This window comes from Pristiophorus japonicus, chromosome 1, assembly GCF_044704955.1.
Source record: "Pristiophorus japonicus isolate sPriJap1 chromosome 1, sPriJap1.hap1, whole genome shotgun sequence".
NCBI lineage: Eukaryota > Metazoa > Chordata > Chondrichthyes > Pristiophoridae > Pristiophorus > Pristiophorus japonicus.
The window spans coordinates 470,562,364-470,576,579 of record NC_091977.1 but is presented as its reverse complement, the minus strand read 5'-3'; the positions used below and the strand labels follow the sequence as shown (position 1 = coordinate 470,576,579).

The window sequence follows — 14,216 nt, the reverse complement described above, 5'->3', positions numbered from 1 at the left end:
TAGCTGCTGCATTCCGGTGATAACGGCCCTGACTTCTGCCCACCCCCCATCTTATCATGTGGTATGAAATCACATAACAAAATGTGGCTTGCATAGTTGCCCCGATCCCGATGCGGAATTAGGCCTTGCACCCCTCCTTTGAGGGGCGGTAGCACAGCACTGATGCACTACAAAGCCCCTCCCCTTCAATTACCCTGTGGGGGCGTTAAGGGGTCGCCGCACACAGCGATGACATCATCGCCGGTTGCACGGCGGCCCGGGGTTGCAGGGATATAGCCTCCCAAACCTCTGGGGCAATTTCCCAGGAGGCCCTCCCACGGGCAAAAATTGCCTTGCGCCCCCCCAGAGACATTAATATGGCTATAAAAAGGGGCAATTTTGCCCCCATAGAAGGTTACAGCACTGCAACAAATCATTTGGCCGGTCAAGTTTGCACTGGTGTTTTTCTACATAAGCCATCTAGTCTAATTCCACTCTCTTGCTCACTCCCCATATACTTTAACATCTCTTTTTCTGGCAACCATCTAAGTCTCCTTTGAAAGAACCTGCGGATTGTGCTTCAACAACAGTTTGTGGTGGAAACTTTCACATTCCACTCTTTGGGGGTTGGTTGATATAGAAACATAGAAAATAGGTGCAGAAAATCGGCCCTTCGAGCCTGCACCATCATTCAATATGATCATGGCTGATCATGCAACTTTAGTACCCCATTCCTGCATACCCCTTGATCTCTTTAGCTGTAAGGGCCACATTCTGCTTTCTCTCCATATCCCTTGATCCCTTTAGCTGTAAGGGCCACATCTAACTCCCTTTTGAATATATCTAACGAACTGGCCTCAACAACTTTCTGTGGTAGAGAATTCCACAGGTTCACAATTCTCTGAATGAAGAAGTTTCTCCTCATCTCAGTCCTAAATGGCTTACCCCTTATCCTTAATATCCTAAATAAAAGAGAATAATGCTTGTTCAATTGCAAAATATAGAAAAATGCCCCATTTCTCAGCATTGGCATCTTGCATTGAGCCCAAAAGTCTAAATAACATGAGGACATCATTGTCTGTTTTTAACTTTTCCCAGTCAATGCCCAAGGTTCACATGCAGAAATCTGATTCGTAGTGGTAGTGTCCCCATCTCTTGGGGACACTGGTTCAGTGGAGCAGAGCCCTGCTATCCTCTCTCAGGATGATGGCATTTCTGTTCCGAACACTGCCACCCTTGTTGTTGCCTGTTAGCCAGCCAGCCAGCACAGACTGTTGCCACCCATGCCAAGCTGGTGCAATCTGCAGCCAGGCCTTCTGGAGCCAAAGTGCTCGAGGTCATCCTGCAAGGCTATCTGAAGTCTCTCCCATGGAGACTCGGCAGCCTTCCACCAGCCATGCTGCAGCCACTGAGAGGAGCACTTCATAGGAGCACTAGGTCAGGAAAGGGTACCTGAACGACAGGCATTTAAGGGTTTGCACAAGGGTGATTAGTTCATATCGTAAGTGTAAATATATGTGAAGTGACTTTGGATAAGTTTATAAATTTTGTTTGAAATCTTCCGTGGCTTTCACTTTTGCTTTGTGCTCAGGAGGACGCTGTGATATTCCACGACACAGGGATGGTATGATGGGGAAGTAGTGAGCAACGGGGATTTGGGATTCCATTAATTGGATTTGGAATTTGATGCGGCATTCATGGACAGCCCACCCAGAAGGGGGAATTGACTGCCTACCTCCGCCCTGCCTCCTCATACTTTTCCTCTACCTCGACTTCCTCATCCTCTTCCTCCTCCTCTCCCTCATGTACCCCCTGGGGTGGTTCCACAATCCCTGGTGCATGCATGGGCTGTGCCCTCATGATGGCATAGTTGTGGCCTAGCATGCAGCAGATCACCACGAAATGGGACACCCACTCTGACAAGTAGTGGGGGGCTCTTCCTGAGTGATCAAGGCAGTGGAGCCATTGCTTCAGCAGCCCCACGGTCTGCTTGATGATGTTCCTGGTGGAAGCATGGCTCTCATTATAGGAGTACTAGCCATGAGTGGTGGGGTTGCGGAGGAGAGTCTTGAGCCAGGTACAGAGCGGATAGCCCTTGTTTCCGAGCAGCCACCCTCGAGTTTAATGTGGTAGCTGAAAGATTTCTGACATGCCAAACTGATGCAGGATGAATGCATCATGGTTGCTGCCAGGATAGCGTGCATTGACGATCAGGAAGCGCTGAACGTGGTTGCACAACAGCACATTAAGTGAGTGGTAGCCTTTGCAGTTACAGAAGATCTCGGGATTGCTATTCAACGCTGGCAAAGCGACATCGAAGCAGTCGATGACACCCTGCACCATGGGGATGCTTGCTATCCTGGCAAAGCCACATCACACTCCTTCTGCTTCTCTCTGCTCAGAGAGAAGACTATATTGTCCCTTCTGGTGTAGAGAGCTACTGTGACCTCCTGGATTCAGTGATAGATGGCGGATTGGGAGATGTTAGCTATGTCTCCTGCTGCAGACTGGAAGGATCTGCTGGTGAGGTAATTGAGGGCAACGATTACCACTGGGCGAACTGTGTCCTGCTCTCAGGCTGCAGGTCTGGTTGCAGGAGTTGGAAGAGTTCTGTGACCACCTCCTTGGTGAAGTGTAGCCTCCTAATACACTGCTCCTCACTTAAATGGATATAAGAGAAGTGCTCTTCGAAGACCCGAGATAGGCATAGTCTCCTGTTGAGAGCCCTCCTGTCGACGTCCTCCTCCCTCTGCGTGCATCTTCTCATCTTCCTTGCCTCTGCTCTCACTCTCAAAGATATTCATGCAAAAGGGTGACTGCTTCTAGAGCTCCCATGACTGTGAGAAGGTGTTGTGAGCAGAAGCCTTTAAATAAGAATGAAGGTGTTCTCCATTTGCAACACCACTCCCTGTTATGTTAGAATCTTAAAAGAAGTTTATAAAGCTGCTGGTGTTGCAGAAAGTTGCACAGAGCCAGTCAAACTGCAGAAACATGTCCGGTTCAAGTAATTGCTGATGATCCCTTTTAAATATTGCTGCTGCTTTCCTGCTTGTCAACATTTGCTCAACTCATCGCACTTAAGCCATGCCAGTAAGTTGAACAGCGAACTCCAAACTCACAAATCGGGTGTCAAGTGAGCGTTGCTTACTCACTGATGCCACAATCTGCATCATCTACATGATTTTAGCGACCGTTGATATTGGCAGCGCTGCCAGCCATTCGAAAATGGCGGTTGCCACGGGATTTACCGGCGGTGCGCCCACTATTTCTTTGCCCGAATATGATGGTAACTGCCGGTGATAAACTCCTCCAATTTCTAGGCCTTCATCTTTTTGTTGTGTATATTCCAGGCTAGCTGGTGAAACTTAATTCAAAATTAATTGACAGTCATGCTGATAGCTCCTCCAATAAATGGCATCCTTTGCCACAAAAATTACTTTGCAAAGCACACTGCATATAAATTACATGCCCCTCACCAAAGATATTGTGCTGAAAAATTGGTAGTTGGACATGGATAAACATAAAAATGGTACCATGGAAAGAATACATTTGGCCAAGCTAGTTTGTTGATGGTTATCTTTCATGTGAGCCATAGACATAATCCCATGTGCCTCCTCTCTTTCCATATCCCTTTATTCCCCTTTCATTAAACCATCTATTTAACCTATACTTTCTGAAATCTGTGTATAAATCATTATTTTCTCTTCATCATCTAGATATTTAGTAATTTGGGACTAAAGATTCGGTGGCTTAACATCAACCGTTACCGGCAAAAAATGGCAAAAAGAGGGCAGCTGCCACTCTTGCCAGCTGGTGATGGTTCCCGCAGCATCCTCCATTTTCCTAGACCTGGTAGCGCTGCCGTTAAGAAATATCACACTGCAAAAGAAAAATGGCAGAGTGGTGACGTCAGCCAGTGTGCAATGCCAACTTAACATCACCACAGTGAACTTCAACCCTAACACTGAGTTCAGCACTGGGTCCTAAGCATGCCAGGTAAACCCAGCGTGCAAACAGACTCACAGACTCAGAGGCACTGATGGCACCTCTTAAAGGGACATACACATCTGTCAGGTTAAATTTACATTTAAGCTTTTGGACTGGGTTATTTTGATTTTACTGAAGTAGTGGCTTGCTACAATAGATGTTAAAAGTGTTTTTTAAATGTATAGGGAGTGTTGCTGGACACTTGCAAGGCCATGGATGGTAAAGGAAGGTCTCTGAGAAGACAGAAAACGTTGCAAATACTCAGCAGGTCAAGCAGATCGTGGAGAGCGATTCAAGAGTTCATGTCTCATGTCAAGATGCTGCCTGACTGCTGAATATTTCCAGCATTTCATGCTGTCATTTCATATTTACAGCATCCGCTTGCAGAGGGAAGAAGAGGAAGGGGGAGAAATTGGCATTGATTTCTTGCCCAACGGGGTGCTACCACAATGGAAATTGGGCAGCGCCCCATGAGGCTGCCGTGGATGATGTCAGTGCCAGCCTCGCGGGTTGCGAACCGGGTCTCACTCCGCTCACGGGGTGAAAATTAAAGGGGCGGTGCGTTGCGCCATTTTTCTTTCTCGGCCGACCTTTCGTGGTGTACTGCGGCCACGGAACCCTGCATCCCCAGTGCCGTAGAGGAAGCCCCTCACCCCATTACAGATCTCGCAGCGTGCTCTCCCTTTTAATGGAAGGGGAGGGCCCTGTGCTCGCTCCAACACAATGTGGAGAGGCCACATAGTGCTGGAAAATTTGCATGCTTACCACCCTGGTCCCGCCCCCGAGAGAAAGTGGAGTTCCCAACATTGTGCTCCACTTCCTCTCGGGGGTGGTAACCCCAATTTTGTGGCCAGGCGGGACTTCCGCGCCGGGTGCAGGAAGTCCCGTCTCACCTCGGTTAGCACCTCGACCCCAAAGTCTCTACTACCTATCTGAATCCCTTGACTGCTTCTGTACTGTCGGACTGTTTATCAGATATTAAGTCATGGATGAGTTACAACTTCCTGCCACACAATATCATCAAGATCAAAGCCATTATCTTTGGCTCTTGTGGCAAATCCCACTCTGCTGCCATTGATTCCATCCCTCTTCCCAGATGATCTTTCAAGCTAAACCAGACAGTTTGCAGCCTTGATGTCCTGTTCAACCCTGAGCTGAGCATTAAACCCTATATCCAATTCATCACCAAGAGCACGCACTTCTACCTCTGTAACATCATCCACCTCCTCCTGTACCTCAGTCCCTCTGCCCTGAAACCCTTACATATATTACTTTGTGACCTCCAGACTTGACTATTCCAATGCTTTCCTTACTGGTCTCCTATTCCTTGTTCTTCATAAACACCAACTTGTCCCACACTATGTCCTACTGATCTACACTGGCTCCCCATCCTCAACGCATTAAATTTAAAATCCTTGCCCTGGTTCTAGAAACCCCTTGTTCCCAATCCCATGGAATCTGCTCCATTTATGTTATTGGCGGGCAGAAGAGAGATTACATGCATGCAAACTTGTTTGAAAGTCAAAATATTATGGGGCCGAAATTGCCCCTTTTTTGCGCCCCGTGATAACTGGGCGCAACGTCCTTTTCGCCCGGGGGCGGGTGGCAATGGCGCCTCGGGAGAAATTGCGTCCGAGATTTTGGGGGCGATTTGCCGGTAGTGCAGCACCCTGCGGTTACCGCCCGGGGCCGGCACACAACAAGCCATGACGTTGTAACCATTCTATGATTCTGTCAAAAAGATGAGAAGTTATACTAGTGCAGTAAACATTTATATTGCTTTAGAGGCATGGGCGGGAGGTGATGAGGGGCAACTGTTCATGTGTGCCTTGGTGCCTGTGGTGGCAATAGCACCTCCTAATTCCTAAATTTGGGGCTGCCGCCAGCATTACCACTTTAAATGCCACAGTAGTTATTTTTTGTGCTTATCAAATACAGTGGTTAAATAGTCGGTTAAAACGGTACCTGAAATTGATAGAAAAGTCTGCACTATATTGATGTATACCAAAAATTGGATTTTGTGTAATGCGTTGGCTTGATAACTCGAGACAAATGCAGATTATATAATTGATATTTTGCTTCTCATTTTAGAACTGAAACCCCCAACGGGGTAGGCCACCATATTCGCTGCTATGCAGCTGCTCTAGCCGCCCACACTAGTTTCGTGGAACAAGCCAATCAGCTTCGTCATGTTAGACATGGAAAAGAGCATGGCGCAAAGCACCTCATAAACCGCAACAACATTCGCCGCCAAAACCTTACTAGGGAGTGCAACTCTCGACAAACTAAGCACAATGGACACGTTCTACACCAACCTTGCCAGCGCCAGTATAATTATTAATTGCAATTTTAACTTTTTAAACAATGTTGTTGTAAATACAGTATGTGTATGTAACTTTTTTAGGACTCCATATTTAACAAAATTAGGAATCATTAATCATACTGAATAAGTATTTTAGGGTTTCTATTCTATTTTCTGGGTGCTTTCAAATCTTAAACTCAGTATCACCAAATGCCTTGTCCTGATTGATAGGATTTTACTCTTAAAATCTAGAAATTTCTGCAATCTTTTTAATATATAGGGTTTGCTTGTTAAGTTTTCCATCTCAGTATGACGACCCATTTTGTCTGTGCATGAATGTTTGAGTATATGCGCGCGCATGCGCAAAATTCAGATGTGTTACAAAAAATGTATGCTGTCAACATGATCATTAAGAAATATTGCCTGGAAAGCCTCTTTCAGCTGTGATTTGTTGTGTGAAGTGAAACTCATCTTATTTCAAAACACAGATTCTCAGGGACAATATAGTGTATAAGTTTTCTAAACATCTGTATGTGACATCAAGGAAGCCCTATGTAAATGCATATTTCATTGTTTTTAAATGGGCCTTTTTGGATTGGTGGTGGTTATATATCATTATGATTGCGACAGGATATTTGTAAATAGTTAAACTTTGAAGCTACATATGTGACTTCCCTCTCGGTAGCAATTTGAATATGTCTAAAATTGTTATATTTCTAGATGATCCATTTTTCCCCTTTCTAAATGTGCTGAATTTTTTAGATGTTTTGATGTTGGATGATACCTCGGTACTGTGCATTTACATGAAGGATTGCTTTTGTTTACTTGTTTCCCTTTACTACACTATGTTGGCTGTGAGGTTTATCACAGAATAGTGAACCTGCTTTAGTTATAAAGTGTTTCTATTTAATTCTACATTTCTGTCTCATTTTCCAAAGATGTTCCTGTGAAATTTAATCTTGTTTGGAGGAATGTGACTGTTGAGCAAGTATGGATTCTGATAGTCGCAGAGGCCTCATTTTCCCAATTAAGACTTTTTAAAAAAATATTTACTTTTAACTGTTGCTGCAAGTGCAAAATAAGAAAAAATGTCTGCATATTGTTTCATATTTAGTAAAGCTTTTGTCCAACAAGATTTTACTTTGTAGAAGCACCTTAAAGAAATAGGTTGAAAAATAGGAATAAATAAATGCATTTCAGTTAGAAAAAACCCAATGTTGTGTCACAGCAAATATCATGGAATCTTCAATGTATTAGAAAATTATCCAACTCTGCCTCAGGATTTATTTTTAAATGTGCAAATACATTGTCTTACATCACTGTTTTCACAACATACAGAGGAGCATTTCAAGACAATGCTGTCTGGCAAATCCTGTAAAAGGCCTCATTAATGCCTCTTAAGTTGTCTAGGAAACTGAGAGCTGATAAACAAGTCCATCTCTGAAAGTGCTTTATAAAACTGTTAAACTTAACACTGGTGAAGAAAATCTGATTATATATTTTTCTTTGAGTGGTTATTTTGTTAGATATTTATCACTGATAGCATTGTGGTAAAATCTAACCTGATCTTTGTTCTTGGTGAAATGCTTGCAGATGTTTTAGGCTCTATGGAAAACTGATAGTGGCTGAATGTGATTGGACATAAAGGTTAACATGTATCCTAACCAAATTGTTGTTGACTGTATTTGATGTTGTACGGATTGATTACATTTGACTGACTTATTGTGTTTATGTAAAAGCTTCTTTGTATATTGTTGCATTAGGAGTTGATTAAGTTGGTGATGATGAGATTAAAACAACAGAGAAAACTGTCTTAATTTTGAACAAAGCTTGTACATGTTGCTGTAAGAAAGTGTATGTTACATATAAAAATACTAAGCTGTAGCTTAGATTGCTGAATATTTCATACAGGGATTCATGTTTGGTTTTGTTAATTATGTGCCTTCCAGTGTAAATTCAGTATGTGAAAACATTGTTTTGTGTTACATATGAAGAATTTGAAGATATGAAAGAGCCAGATGTTGTAAATATAACAAACCAACCCAACTATGCACAGAAGACAACTTGTTTGTGAAGTTACTTTGTACAGTTTTATATTCAGTTGTACCAGATAATTACAAGAAAAAAGCCTGGAGATGTTTTAACTCATTTTGGGACTTTATGGTCACTCAGCTGACCAGCATCATAATCCAATTTACAGAATAAATACAGCACTTTGCCAAATAAGTGTGTCAACTTTATAGACTTGTAGAATTAGTGATATAAGTTTATTTACTAATTTAGAATCTAGGTATTTATTAGTGAATCCAAAAGGTTAACTAGTGCAGTTTGCACTATGTGAAATTGTGTTTCTTTTTTTAAAATGGCATTTTAAAAAAGATATTTTAAAACTAGTTATCTGTCCTTTCACATAGCCGGAATGTGCTTTTTGATTTAAGTTCCAATAATTGGCTATTGATTTCTTGTATTGACTGTGGAAATGTTTAATTTGTCAATAAATGTAATAATTTGAGTTTGAGTATTGTCACTTTTTTAAATCGGAAAAACACCAAAGGGCAGATAAAACAAACTGTACTAACACTAGATCACAGTGAGATCCATATAACACTATTGTGTCCCAGTATGATTGCTGAGAGTGTACAGAACATTATGAGGGAGAAGGGGAACAGCCAGAAGTCATGGGCTAGACTTTCGGCACATCGCCCATTTAGCACCCATGTAAGAGCTGAGATGCGGGCTATCGCCCATATTTGCTAAAAAGTGGAAACTAGCACCCGATTATCGTCCATTTATCGCCAGCCCAACTTTTGGCATACATGAATGTGCTGCATCGCCCGGCCTAAGTTTTTAAAAAAAAAATGACGTTATCCACGTACAAGGCCGAGACTAGTTCTGAAAATGGAAACTTGCACCTGATTATCGCCCAGATTGTCGCCGACCGCAACTTTCGACATTTCGCCCACACTATGCCGAAATAATCGCCGGCTGAAAAAAAGCTGCACCCACCAGACCTTAAGTCGGCAGTACTCGGCAGTACTCAGCACTTTGGATGCCATTTTGAAATTCGGAGGATCTGTACTTCAAGTGCTTGTGAGGAGAATCAATTTGAGAGTGATTTTAAGGGCCTTTTTGACTCTTGCCAATCATCTAATCACATTTGTATCTGTTGAGGACAAATTAAGGGCATTTATAGTGATGGGGCCTGTAATTTCTCAACCAGTATTGGTCACTAATCACATGCTGCAGAATAGAGATGGGAGAAGGTATATTGAAGAGCGTTATGTACCCAATCAAAGAGATGGCAGACTGCTGTGGAGGAGGAGATGTTACACCCAATGCATTTATAGGGATAAGCGATCATACCTGAACTTGTCCGATAACACGTGCGTTAAGAGGCTGCGCTTCTGAAAGGAGGTCATCAGTGAGATATGCCAGCTAATTAAGGGAGATCTGCAGCCTACCAGCACCATCAGGACCGCACTGACCATTGAGGTTAAGGTTACTGCGGCACTTTCCTTCTACGCATCAGGCTCCTTTCAGGCCTCAGCTGACGACATTTGCGGTATCTCTCATCTCACCACACATTGCTCCTTTCGACAGATGACTGAAGCCCTTTACGCATGCCGGATGGACTTTATAGGCTTCCCTATGACCAGGGAGGCATAGACTGAGAAAGTTTTGGGTTTCTCGCAAATAGCAAACTTTCCCAAGGTGCAGGGAGCAATAGACTGTACGCACATTTCCCTGCAAGCACCTTTACAGGATGTAGAGGTGTTTTGGAACCGAAAGGGATTCTACTCCCTGAGCGTGCAGCTCGTTGTTGACCACAAGCAAATAATCATGGCAGTAAATGCAAATTTTCCAGGCAGCATCCACGATGCACACATGTTGCTTGAGAGCACAGTCAGCCACAAGGTCATGGTTGGATGCTGGGGGATAAAGTATATGACCTTGCAAGCTAGCTCATGACTCCCCTGCGTAAGCTCCAGGCGGAAGCTGAGAAATGAAAGCCATATAGCTACACGCATTTTCGTCGAAAAGACAATTGGGAGTGCTTAAGCAGCGCTTCAAATGCTTGGACCACTCAGGAGGCAACCTACAATACCACCCTGAGAAGGTTGCTGAGTTCATTGTGGTGTGCTGCATGCTGCATAATCTAGCTATGAGGAGAGGACAGTTGCCAGATGGGACCGCCGGTCCACCTCAGGAAAGAGGGAAGGCGGAAGAGCAGGACGAGGAGGAGGATGACTAGGACCTCAGGGAGGACAATCAGCCTGGCGATGAACCCATGCTCCCCCACTCTTTTCCCCCCCCGCACCCCAACCCCCCGGCTCCCGGCAACACTGGAAAAGCACCATGGTAGTTACTCAGCTGCAAACCTCTTGTGTCAACAGCTCATATATAAACACTTTGCGTGAACTTACATTGGTGACAGTTACAGTTGCGTTACATTTCATCCTTGCCTGGCCTAGCCTGGCCATGGCCATTGTTTCCAACCATTGTATTGATGTTTTACCTTACGTTATTAGAAGACACTTGAGGACAATTGTAAAGTTAGATAAAAATGTTTAATAATAAAACACAAATTTGAAAATTTTTACAACAAGCCCTGAACAATCAACAATATTTTTAACACAATAACATAACAACACCCTCCCACCATCCCCAACAGTGAACATTTAACAAAAATGAATTTTTATCAAGAACTATATATAGCACTCGCCCTCCCTACCTGCGGCTACGCTTCCCTCCCGAATCTTGACCGCCCCCCCCCCCCCCAACTCCCGTCATCAGCCCCCGTTTAAATCCCCGAGTAATGGCACCAGGGCACCTTGCAGCAGGGGGGTGGGGGGGGGGGGGGAAGCGGCTCGTGTGGACATTGTGACAATGTTTCTGGTCAACCCACCAATCGCCTGGAGGAGCTCTTGACTTACGTCGACGCTTGCCCTTGACAGTACTACCATGTCCGCATTAGGATCTACCTCGCCGACTCAACCTCCGTGGTATGGCGTGGGCACTGTACGCTTTGTAGTCGCCTGCTGCAAGCCACTTGGCTCCGCTACTTCATCCGTCGATGAAGATGTGGCTGCAAATACAATAGGTGACATCATGTCATCTTCTCCCCTTCCTCAGTAGTCTCCTCTGAACCCGTGGTTGTGACCCGCTGCAACAGCACAGGTGTTCGTGGCGGAACCTCCCTTTGAGCCTCGGGACCTGCAAAACATAATTGAGGTTATCAAAAGAGAAGGGTGGACATGAGAATGCTTGCGCTGCGCTGGCATATGTACGAGGAGCAACACTACTGCAATAAATGTGAACGAGAGACGTTGCATATGATTAAAACATATGGTTGTACATCTATGGAATTCTCTGCCCCAGAGACCTGTTAAGGCTGGGTCACTGAATATATTTAAGGCGGAGATAGAGAGAATTTTGAGCAATAAGGGAATAAAGTGTTATGGGGAGCGGGCAGGGAAGTGGAGCTGAGTCCATGATCAGATCAGCCATGATCTTATTGAATGGTGGAGCAAGCTCGGGGGGCCAAATGTCCTACTCCTGCTCCTATTTCTTATTTTCTTATGTTGTTAACCTGAGGGTAGTACAGAAACTGTATGCATAACATGACATCATTCACATATTATAATGAAATGCCGTTACATAGAAATATAGAAACATAGAAAATAGGTGCAGGAGTAGGCCATTCGGCCCTTCGAGCCTGCATTCAATAAGATCATGGCTGATCATTCACCTCAGTACCCCTTTCCTGCTTTCTCTCCATACCTCTTGATCCCTTTAGCCATAAGGGCCATTATCTAACTCCCTCTTGAATATATCCAATGAACTGGCATCAACAACTCTCTGCAATAGAGAGTTCCACAGGTTAACAACTCTAAGTGAAGAAGTTTCTCCTCATCTCAGTCCTAAATGGCTTACCCCTTATCCTTAGACTGTGTCCCCTGGTTCTGGACTTCCCCAATATCGGGAACATTCTTCCTGCATCTAACCTGTCCAGTCCCGTCAGAATTTTATATATTTCTATGAGATCGCCTCTCATCCTTCTAAACTCCATTGAGGTACAGGCCCAGATCCAGTCTCTCCTCATATGTCAATCCTGCCATCCCTGGAATCAGTCTGGTGAACCTTCGCTGCACTCCCTCAATAGCAAGAACGCCTTTCCTCAGATTAGGAGATCAAAACTGAACACAATATTCCAGATGAGGCCTCACCAAGGCCCTGTACAACTGCAGTAAGACCTCCCTGCTCCTATAATCAAATCCCCTAGCTATGAAGGCCAACATACCATTTGCCTTCTTCACCGCCTGCTGTACCTGTATGCCAACTTTCAATGACTGATGTACCATGACACCCAGGTCTCGTTACAGCTCCCCTTTTCCTAATCTGCCGCCTTTCAGATAATATTCTGCCTTCGTGTTTTTGCCCCCAAAGTGGATAACCTCACATTTATCCACATTATACTGCATCTGCCATGCATTTGCCCACTCACCTAACCCGTCCAAGTCACCCTGCAGTCTCTTAGCGTCCTCCTCACAGCTCACACTGCCACCCAGCTTAGTGTCATCTGCAAACTTGCAGATATTACACTCAATTCCTTTATCTAAATCATTAATGTATATTGTAAAGAACTGGGGTCCCAGTACTGAGCCCTGCGGCACCCCACTAGTCACTGCCTGCCATTCTGAAAAGGACCCGTTTATGCCGACTCTCTGCTTCCTGTCTGCCAACCAGTTCTCTATCCACGTCAATACATTACCCCCCATAACCTGTGCTTTAATTTTGCACACCAATCTCTTGTGTGGGACCTTGTCAAAAGCTTTTTGAAAGTCCAAATACACCACATCAACTGGTTCTTCCTTGTGTACTCTAGTAGTTACATCCTCAAAAAATTCCAGAAGATTTGTCAAGCATGATTTCCCTTTCATAAATCCATGCTGACTTGGACCAATCCTGTCACTGCTTTCCAAATGCGCTGCTATTTCATCTTTAATAATTGATTCCAACATTTTCCCCACTACTGATGTCAGGCTAACCGGTCTATAATTACCCATTTTCTCTCCCTCCTTTTTTAAAAAGTGGTGTTACATTAGCTACCCTCCAATCCATAGGAACTGATCCAGAGTTGATAGACTGTTGGAAAATGATCACCAATGCGTCCACTATTTCTAGGGCAACTTCCTTAAGTACTCTGGGATGCAGACTATCAGACCCCAGGGATTTATCGGCCTTCAATCCCATCAATTTCCCTAACACAATTTTCTGCCTAATAAGGATTTTCTTCAGTTCCTCCTTCTCACTAGGTCCACTAGTATTTCCGAAAGGTTATTTGTGTCTTCCTTCGTGAAGACAGAACCAAAGTATTTGTTTAACTGGTCTGCCATTTCTTTGTTCCCCATTATAAATTCACCTGAATCTGACTGCAAGGGACCTACATTTGTCTTCACTAATCTTTTTCTCTTCACCTATCAATGGAAGCTTTTGTAGTCAGTTTTTATGTTCCCAGCAAGCTTCCTCTCATACTCTATTTTCCCCCTCCTAATTAAACCCTTTGTCCTCCTCTGCTGAATTCTAAGTTTGAGCCACCTTCCTCATTTTATTTTTACTCCAGACAAGGATGAACAATTGTTGAAGTTCGTCCATGTGATCTTTAAATGTTTGCCATTGCCTATCCACCGCCAACCCTTTAAGTATCATTCGCCAGTCTATTCTAACCAATTCACATTTCATATCATCGAAGTTACCTTTCCTTAAATTCAGGACCCTAGTCTCTGAATTAATTGTGTCACTCTCCATCTTAATAGAGAATTCTACCATATTATGGTCATTCTTCCTCAAGGGGCCTCGTGCAACAAGATTGCTTATTAGTCCTTTCTCATTACACATCACCCAGTCTAGGATGGCCAGCCCTCTCGTTGATTCCTCGACATATTGG

General features: G+C 44.0%; 1 protein-coding gene across 3 annotated transcripts in view; it reads left to right on the top strand.

The window, feature by feature from the left end:
• The window catches only part of tp53inp1 (tumor protein p53 inducible nuclear protein 1), a 53,764-nt gene extending 45,027 nt beyond the window's left edge, over positions 1 to 8,737 (top strand). For all 3 annotated transcript variants that reach the window (XM_070894382.1, XM_070894373.1, XM_070894390.1), the window contains exon 4: positions 6,058 to 8,737. In XM_070894382.1, the coding sequence (XP_070750483.1) occupies positions 6,058 to 6,307 (250 nt within the window). In that variant the 3' untranslated portion in view covers positions 6,308 to 8,737. The remainder of the gene's footprint in view (positions 1 to 6,057) is intronic.
• Positions 8,738 to 14,216: the final 5,479 nt, after the last annotated feature.